We start from the raw sequence: 9,997 nt of genomic DNA, 5'->3' as shown, positions 1-9,997 counted from the left end.
TCGATTGTCCGGATTATAGATCATCAGTTTAAATCTGGAAAGATCGCATGCGGGAATTATAAAATTAAAAATACGAAACTGTAATTTTTGAAATAAAGAGCAATTATGATCTAAAGGGTATCAAAATTTACAAAAAAAAAGCTTAATATTTATTTGTTTACTTTATTAAACATTTCCTTCAATGCGTGCATGCGTATAGCATACATAACTAGTGGAGGCATGTAATAAGCACTGTGGAACTGCAGCACCCTCAATTTCCACTTATTATTATTTTTAATATTTAATATAGTGTGCCCTTTAGTCTTTAATTCTTTCTTTATACTTTTACAATACATAATCCTTAAGCTTTATGTCAGTAGCCATTCCCCACTTTGTCAAAAAGGTACGAAAGTCTTTGGAACTGTGAGCTTCACATTTCCAGCGATGTGTTGTTTGGCTGTTCTGCACATGCGCACACAGAAAGCAGCACGCGAGTCGGGCACAGAGAAGAGCACTGCCGCTCTCGCAGTGCCGAAATTCTGGCATGTTGTTCGAAGAGTGATTTATTTTTACTCCGCGCGTGTGGTATTTCTCCACAAGGTGGAACTTCACCATAAGCACCATAAACAAAGCTCATGAAAATTTGCAATCTTTTAAAAAATTGCCTTAGTGAAATTTCATCAACATCAAATGCAGAACAACAAATGAAACAACTGTTCCTATTGCAAAAGCAATAGAAATTTTAAAATATCTAAATGATGATAATTTCAAGTTTTGATTAGAGCTTTTTTATCAGATGCCTCATGTTGAAGTAATATACAATCAAGTGCAATTCAGAGAAATTAGTGTGTTTAAAGTTAACGAATATATAACAAATTCTAAAAATGCTATCTTAGAATTAAGAAACTCAAAGTACTGTGAGAATTTTCCAAAGATACCGATGGCAGAAGAATAGAAGAAGGAAATATGTAACTTTATACTATGTATTGATATAATGCAGATATATTCTTCCATTAAACACTTAGCAGCTTCGAAATTGTTAAACAAGAAATGCTTCGCTAGTTTTAGAAATGAACATTCTACAGAGGAAATAGTACTGACAGCTGAAGCATATCCAATGATTGACAAAGAATAGCTTGAAACTGAACAAAAGTATTCTATTGTAGGTCTGATATCCATGAATACTGCAAATTAAATGAGCTACTGAAATTTATCTTTGAAAATAATCTGGATGATGTTCTTAGTGGAATTACGGAACTGATAAGAATTCTCTTGAGAGTTTCCATGACTACATCAGTGGCAGAACGCTGCTTTTCAACTTTGAAAAGAATGAAAACTGTTCTAAGAAGCACTAGAATTTGGAAAGACTAAATGCGCTTGCATTGCTTTCAATAAAGAAAAATTTCCTCAGTTGTCATCCAGAGATCAAGGAGAAAATTATTGATTGTTTCGCGCCAAGTAAAACAAGAAGAATGGATTTCGTTCTTAAATGAATAGGCAAAGAGTGAACTGTAAAAATTTTAGTTAAAGTAATTAAGAAATGCTTATTTTTTTATTGCAAGATTTCCTGATGTTTCAAAATAAATTTTCTTTTTATACATGTTTTTTCCTTTCAGACAATTTTAAAACAAAGGTTACATTTTTTTGGAACAGCACCCCCACTAATTTTAGCCACGAGCCGCCACTGTACATTACGCATAGTCGAAATTAGAAAATTGCAACGAGAAAACTATTTGATGTGTATGTTATATTTATAATGATGAGGAATTTGATTTAAATCATATCAAAGATGGAGTACATCAAGATGATATACTGCATTTAGTAAGGAATTATAAGCCGAATAAAATAAAAACATCTGCGCTTAAAATAAGGATAGTGCTGACAGATCAACTTCCAGTTCATTGCGCGCAGCGTCATTTCCCTCCCCTCGCAGAGCAGCGTGAGATTGATAAACATATTTCGGAATGATTACATAATCAAAGGATATGCCTTTATCCATTTTTTGCAGCAATTCCTTTTTTTGTTTGATTTACATCGAAACATGCTTTCCCTTTGTAGATCCAGCATCAGAAATTCTATTTGACATAATGGAAAGTTCCAACTTACTTTCATAAAATTGCTCTAACAGTCTGCAAAAAATAAGCTGGATCCAATTCGAAGATTAAGGAACAACGCAATCTGCAACATTAACTGAAATAGATAATTTTAGCTTAGCTTATACCGTCCGTTATACATTTCTGCACATGCGTCATCGCATTATGCATTGATGCAGGCGCAGAAAGTTTGTAGCTTTGAGGTCCAGATTATAGTTAATTCCGGATTATGGGTGTCTGGATTAATAACTTTTGACTGTACTTATGTGTACCCTTATACTGGTGCAATAAGTAATAATCTCCTCCTACAAGATGGCAAAACTAAGATTGTAGTTGGCTCACATTAGTGGTGATTATCTTCAGCAGCAAATAATTCAGCACATGAAATGGCCAGCTCGATCACCGGACTTGAATCCTATTGAACATATATGGAATGCTTTAGGAAGGTGTATAGTTGCTCTCAATTCTCCTCTTCAGACCGTCACCATGCTTGCAACTATTTTGCAAGAGTACTGGCTCTCACTTCCTACTGAACCGAAAGACTGCATAATTGACAGCATCATGCATCGCTGTACGTGATACATTGTTTCTAGAGGAGATTATACTCCATACTAAAGATAATTTTCTTAAACGAAACTGACACATCTAATTTGTTCATTTTATATGTATGCTAATTTCTCATAATAATGACTTATATGTATGCTAACAATGATGATTTATTATATGCTAATAATGATTTATATGTATGCTAACACCATCACTGTCTGGTAATTTCATGTTATTTTATACCTTACTATGTGTTGTATACTGTGGATTAGTTTCATTAAATTCTACATGCAACTTTTTGAGTAATTATCATAACCAGTGTATAATAAATCTATGCACCATAACATTTTTCAAAACATTCTATACACAGCAAAATAAGCACTTATTCTCAAAAATTTATTTTTCTGGGCTTTCCAAAAGAAATCTAAATAGTGAAATAGATTCTTCTGATACCTGTAATTGCAGTAAATATTTACTCCTTGTGTACACTAAGGTTTCACGTATGTACAAGCTTAAAGAAGAGGTTTATGCATTTTCTAAATTATAAAAGAATGTTTATTACGAGGAAGGGATTATGTAAGTTCCCAGAGTTGGAGGCATTACAGGTAAACTATTTTATACAAATAAAAAAAAAACTGACAGTCTCTCTTATCGTCTTTTTAAATCTTAACCTTTACAACACTTAGTGACATAAGTATATCATGAAAGAAGTTTTAAACAAAAAGCTACATGACATATGCTATTTTTAATTTTGAGATTCTATTAACTCAATAATTGCTACATTGTGTTTTTTAAATATACACTAAACTGAAAGAGGATCCTTTCCATAATAGGACAACAATATTCTAAACATATCAAATATGTATCATAGGTTAACTATTTCATTATACAATGATATACTTTAAAAACATTTTATTCATACCACTTACTTTAGAAATAAAAACACTATTATACAAAATAAGATAATCAAATTCAATTTAAAAAGTGACAAATAATAAATTATGTGAAAATGATTTTTTTTTTTTTTTTTTACTGTGGCGTCTCCACAAATATTCTCATAAATGAAAACAGTTTTCTCCTTAGAAGTACTAGTTGGTATATATATCTTTCAAGATAAAATTAGTTACTATCTGTTGTCCTAAAACAGAAAAGATCTATAAAATACACCACAAATTCATTTTTACACAGAAAAATTTGGTTTAATCCCAGTATCCGGTGCACAACGGATTTGGCTACTTCATGATGAGCAATAAACGGGACATATAGGATGAGTAGTTAAACGGGTCATTTTGGTGTTGGCGATAATTTTCAAAATCGCACCAGGGCTGCACCGTATACTAGGATTTTACCGAAAAATTCTAGTTCCATTAATTTTGGTTATAGCTAACACTCTGCAAATATTTTAATTTTGAATTGAAGGTGGGCTTAGAATATATATATTTTTTTTTAAACTTTCGTACAAAGAAATCAAATTTTTATTTGTAATACTGTTTGATTTGCATGAAATTCAATGCTGTTTATTCTATTCATATGAAAAAAATCAGCATATATATTATAGAACTGGAACTACTCTGATATGCGCCCTCAAGGTGCCGCTGCCATATTGCTATCTAAATTTTTTGTCTATATTTCAAACTTTAAGCCTAAAATGTCTCCAAAAACACGATTTTCGCGAATGCAAAAACCACGTTTTGAAAACGCAATTTAAGCTAAAAATCTGAAGCAAAAACAAAAAATTTAGATAGCAAAACCGTGAAGTTTCTAACCAAAATTATTTGACAAGAGTCCATGTACACAGGGATATGTTTTAACTTAAAAAAACATCTACGAATGGCACCATCTAGACAACGAACGAATTTACGAACTACGCACACCTCGCTTTAATAAATTAACATAACAACGTTAAATTTCAAAGAATACCATGTACACAGCGTTCTGTTTCAACTTTAAAAAACATCTACGAATTTTACAATTTAGCCGGTACGCACTAATGAACAAAATAACTAAAATAAATTTCAAACAATTCAAAAAAACAACAATAACGACAGAAATTCATACTAAAAAAACAATGAACGTAACATTCTACAAAATAAGAACAAGAATAAAATAAAATGCACTTACCATTAATGCTTTTTCGAACAACAGAAATACCAATTTCATACCGCCTTTAACGTACCGCCACGTAATCACCATCGTATTTATATGACAGCCAGACACACTATCCAGAAAATTCATACTATGGTTCACAAATAAATAAAATAACAAATAATCACAAATCCCTACTTCTATCATGCACAGCCACTAAAAATAATCTCCCATACCTTCTTTCCACACCTCCAAATACCCATTGCCCCTCAACAGGAAGGCTACGATGATATTTCCTTATGCCGAACTTCAATTCAACAATTTTCACCATTACATCTTTCCCCCCTAGCTTATCAGACACAAGGCATGACGGGAACCAACGAACTCCAACGAAAGATTTTTCAACGTCAACAGGGTTGCCATACAACACGCAACCGCGCCAAAAACCAGAGCAGAACACATAACGCAACATTTGGTGAAATTAGGGCGTATATCAGAGTTGTACCATAGTACTTTCTGATTACCTGCATTCCTGTTTCAACATCCAAAATTTTTTTTACATTTTTTAGTAGATTTTCGAGCATATACACAATACTAGCCAACCCAAACAAATGTGGATTTCTATAACTTATAGCATGTTTTATCTGCAAATAGAATTTTTCCCTCACAAATTTTCTTATTTATAACGAAATGCATCGTTTTATTATTATTTAAAAATAGAACAGTAGCTATGAGCCATAAAGTTAACTAAATAAAAGTTTTTCACCAACTTACAATTTGCCAATTAAATAATTACTATTTGCGAGGGCGCAAATATAATACAAGGGAAAAATGTAAAAGTAAGTTTTTCACAATATAATACGTCAAAAGATGTTATGAATCCTATTCCTGCACAGAACTCATTCTAATCTGAAGTCTAGATAATTTTTATATCAGCAACATCAGTTTACTGTGCAGAATGCCTTTGATAGATTTCAATTAAAAATATGATAGCAATATACTGATATTCTATATTTTAATGTTTTTTATTACTTTATGCTTACACAGAATTTTCTAAATATTCTGCAGAAACCCCTAAATTTATTACCTGTGAAAATAAACCAGCATATTTTTCAATGCTTTAAAATTTAACTTTTGCATTTGAATATATTTTTACAATTTATCTGTTGCATTTTCTTAACATAAATGCAAGAAGGTAAGTAAGTGGAAAATTTAGAATTCAACTGTGGACTTTTTCGGAAGGAGACAGTTTATAGTGAACAGAAGTAATTTCACATAAACATCACACAATATTTCTTCCACATATAACTAAGAATGTTGTGCTAATTTATCATTAGGGTTCTCATCAGTATGTAACTAAGAGTGTTCAATTAATTGATCATTAACATTCTTTTGTATAGCTAACTGAGACTGCTCAGGAAGTTTTTCATTATTATTTTCTGTATCTGACTGTAAATGCTCACTAAGATCCTCATTAAAGTTTTCTTCCATATCCAACTGAGGATGCTCATCAAGTACATCATTAAGGTGGTCTGGATGACGTAATTGATAATGCTCAATGAGTTTATTTTTTGATCTTGAATTCCTCCCACACATATTACATAAATATGGTTTCTCTCCTGTATGGATACGTCGATGATAAGTAAGGGAAGATTTATGAATAAATCTGATACCACAAAAATCACAAACATGTTGTTTGTCTCCAGTGTGAATCTTATAGTGATCTGTGAGAACACCTTTACGACTGAATCGCTTGTTACAAATATTACATTCGTATGCCTTTTCATTCGTATGTGTCATTTGATGAGCAATCAGCGTGCTTTTTCTTCCAAAAAACTTATTGCAGATATTACACAGAAATGGCTTTTGCTTTGTATGAGTCATATAATGTATTTTGAGGGCATCTTTTCTTGCAAAAGCTTTGTTACAAATATCACATGAAAAAGGTCTATCATCTACATGGGTTAAACAATGTTCCTTGAGAGTGTGCTTCCTTTTGAAAGATTTACCACAAATTTCACAAACAAAAGGTTTTCCTGAAGTGTGAGTGATGCAATGTCTTGAAAGTGTTCTTTTTGTTTTAAAATGTTTATTGCATAAACTGCAGACATAAGGTTTTTCTCCAGTATGTACTAAAGCATGATTAACTAATTGTGTTTTTTTGTAGAAACTTTGACCACATGTTTCACAAATATGTGGCCTTTTCCCTGCATGAACCAAGTAATGAGCTGTTAAATCACTTTCTTTATTAAATTTTGCACTACAAAGATGGCATGAAAGAGGCTCTACATTCGTATGAGCAAAATAATGCAATTTTAGACAACGCCTGTTTCTAAATGATTTGGTACAAATATCACACACATATGGTTTTTCCCCAGTATGAATACGATGATGAACTGATAGTGAACTTTTACAAGTGAAACCCTTTCCACAGAAGGAACATACGTAAGGTTTTTCTCCTTTGTGCGTACGAAGATGCAAATCGAGACTTGCTTTCCTTTTGAACTTTTTATCACATAAATTGCATTCATAAGGTGTCTCTGCAGAATGAATGTTAAGATAATGATTGTAAAGCATACTATTTTCTCTAAAACTTCTTCCACAAATGTTACATGAATAAGGTTTTTCTCCAGTATGTATATGCAAATGTTGAGTGAAGCTATTTCTCAACCTGAACATTTTGCCACAAACATCACATACAAGAGGGTTTTCTGCAGTGTTTTTATGAGAAGCAACTTTATTGTGAGGTTTTCCAATAACATTATTCTTATGAGAACCTACATTATTATCAGGCATTTCTGTGTTGCTACTCAAATCAGTACCTGTGTTATCATGAGAATGTTCTACATCATCAGTCAGTTGACAATATAAATAATCATTAGGTTTATTCATATGATTTGTAGCAGAACGTATGTTATCGGTTTGTTCTAATTCCATATAACTCTTCTGAGAACCTGAGTCATCCTGCAGCTTATCCATACAATTCATATCATTGTCATTTTGCTGCAGCTCCATCTTAGAAAAATTTTTATGTTTATCAAATATTGAATAGATGTGTTTAATTACGCATATGTTTTTAATGCTCTAGCCATGTCATCAGCAGAAAAGATATTTTAACTGCAGAGTTCCATTGCATAATACAAAATAAAATTTTTCTATTAGAAGAGATGAAATCAGAACAAAAGTCCTTTTTTTTCATTAACATTTCCTAACTCTCCTTTAAGTCAGTTGACAGACGCTGCAACAAGAAGGGAGAATAGTTCATGTTATTAACATTCATCATCAATCATGCACTGAAAACTGTTATTAATATTATGATATTACTTTCATTTTAGCATATGTTCTAGATTTTCTACAAATTTCTTTTCATATAAAAAAATTAACATTATCGACCGGCAGGAAATCATTTCAAGACACACATTCATGTAATTTACAAGCCCTTTCGTTTAGCCAAAAACAGGAAACCGAAACAACACCGTTTTTCTTCTCTTGTTGCCACATTCACCATTCGCAATACAATTTATTGCAACATTTATTGTAGCAAAATACAAGGAGGTTAGAATGCAGCCAATATTACGGATAGTGAAAGATATACTGTAGTGAAATACATCTTTGACTAGCCGTAATTTTAAGCTTCCTTCCTAGTTATGTTGTACGCGCGTTTTCATCGCTCTCATGTTTTTGAGCTGGTTAAACTCTGGTGTTTTCTGCTGTGTTACATCGCTTATGTGTTTATGGGGATTTAACTTGCCGTGTGCTTTCTTTCATAATAGAGGAAAAGGATTTTACCCCATTAAATTCTAAGGAAATTAAGGCAGTGAATCGACGCCACATGTTAAGCTTACCTGAGGATATACTAGGTGAGGTGTTCCAAGGCCTTTTGTCCCTTAAGGTATCCGACCTCGTTCGGGTACCATTTTTTTTAAAAATGGTTTTTGTTTTAACTATAAACATATTAATTTGAAGATAAGTATATTAATGAGTGAAACGTAATGATGAGTAATTTTAATTTTGAAAAATAATGAAAAAAAGGATAATTTTTGCTCAAATTTTGCCTTTACGGCAACAACCACAGTGAACATGTATATATAAATATGCAGTTTTTTTTAATTTGTATTTATGTTTACACTTGTTTTGTATGCAATGAAGCAAAATAATTAAGAAATATTCATATATTCTTAAAATATGTCAAAATGTATAGTATTTACTGTAAATTTTCCTATTATTGCATCCAAAATCTAAAAATAAAAAGTAACAATTCAACTTATAATTAATATTTCTAAAATCTTCCGCTTCGGAGCATGCATCAGATTATATAAAATATGTATAGAAAGTATCATTTAATTTTATCGATAAAATTTTGAGTTATAGCTGTTACCATTGGCAATATTTACAGAAAACAAGTTTAAAGTTTTCATAAAACAATTTCTTAGTGAAAGAAGCACCCCTTATAATTAAAATTGCCCTGCTTTGTAACTGAAACCTTGTTTTTTCTTCACACACTTTGCACTTTTTCTTTCGAACAAAGCGTAATTTTTTCTTTGGGTTTTTGTAAAACTTGTGAAATGCTGCGAAGAGTCATGATTTTTCAGTTCTCGAATTCCCTGCTCAGTGTAAAATTCAGGATACATCCTAACCTTGAAATGTTTCAAGCAAACCTATAAATCCATCATTAAATAACATAAAATAACACAGCACTTATATTTGCTCCAAAGATTAATGTTCGCAAGCTTATGAAAGTTTCTTTCGGAACACTTTGCAATAAAATGCCATTAAAACGCTCCTTGATATTTTGAGTTTTGCCATGTATGCACATTTTTAATAACTCTTGTTTATGTAGTCAACTCCATATAAGTAGGTTTAATTAAATTCAAAGTATATGTTGATATACCAGAGGCTTTTGCCTGATTTTTTTTTTCCCTGATTTCTGCAATCGCACATTCATAGTTGTACCAACTCATTGATTGAGGAAGGCATTGGCTTCGAAGAAGACCTACAATGGAACAAGCAGCTAGTACAACCTGCTGCATCTCAATTAAGTTTCCAACATTACTTTTAATTGCAATCCCTCATTCTGCAGTTTATCAATAAAAGAATCAGTCAGTTTATCTTTTCCTTTCAATTCAGGAACGGAGTTTTTTACTTTTCGTAGTCTACTACAAACCCTTTTCTGTACATGTCCCATGCATTCCAGTTTCTTGACCGAATCTTTACCATATATATCTTTCACAATTAAAAACCCCTTAGAATCCCTATCCTCGTAATACTCCGTGTACTTCAGCTTTCGTAATGTA

General features: G+C 31.9%; 1 protein-coding gene across 1 annotated transcript; it reads right to left on the bottom strand.

Annotated features, from left to right (window-relative positions):
* Positions 1 to 3,517: 3,517 nt before the first annotated feature.
* LOC118205629 (uncharacterized) lies at positions 3,518 to 8,272 on the bottom strand. Its single transcript, XM_035377917.2, has one exon. The coding sequence runs from the start codon at positions 7,716 to 7,718 to the stop codon at positions 6,060 to 6,062; it is 1,659 nt and encodes a 552-aa protein (XP_035233808.1). The 5' UTR covers positions 7,719 to 8,272; the 3' UTR covers positions 3,518 to 6,059.
* Positions 8,273 to 9,997: the final 1,725 nt, after the last annotated feature.

This window comes from Stegodyphus dumicola, chromosome 1 (genome assembly GCF_044657685.1).
Source record: "Stegodyphus dumicola isolate Sdum_Otavi_A_Nest chromosome 1, ASM4465768v1".
Classification (NCBI taxonomy): domain Eukaryota; kingdom Metazoa; phylum Arthropoda; class Arachnida; order Araneae; family Eresidae; genus Stegodyphus; species Stegodyphus dumicola.
The sequence above is the reverse complement of the archived record's forward strand: the minus strand, read 5'-3'. Positions and strand labels throughout refer to the sequence as shown.

What these genes read in the sequence shown, in the direction of transcription:
- LOC118205629 (XM_035377917.2), bottom strand. Translation starts at nt 7,718, where the DNA reads ATGGAGCTGCAGCAAAATGACAATGATATGAATTGTATGGATAAGCTG.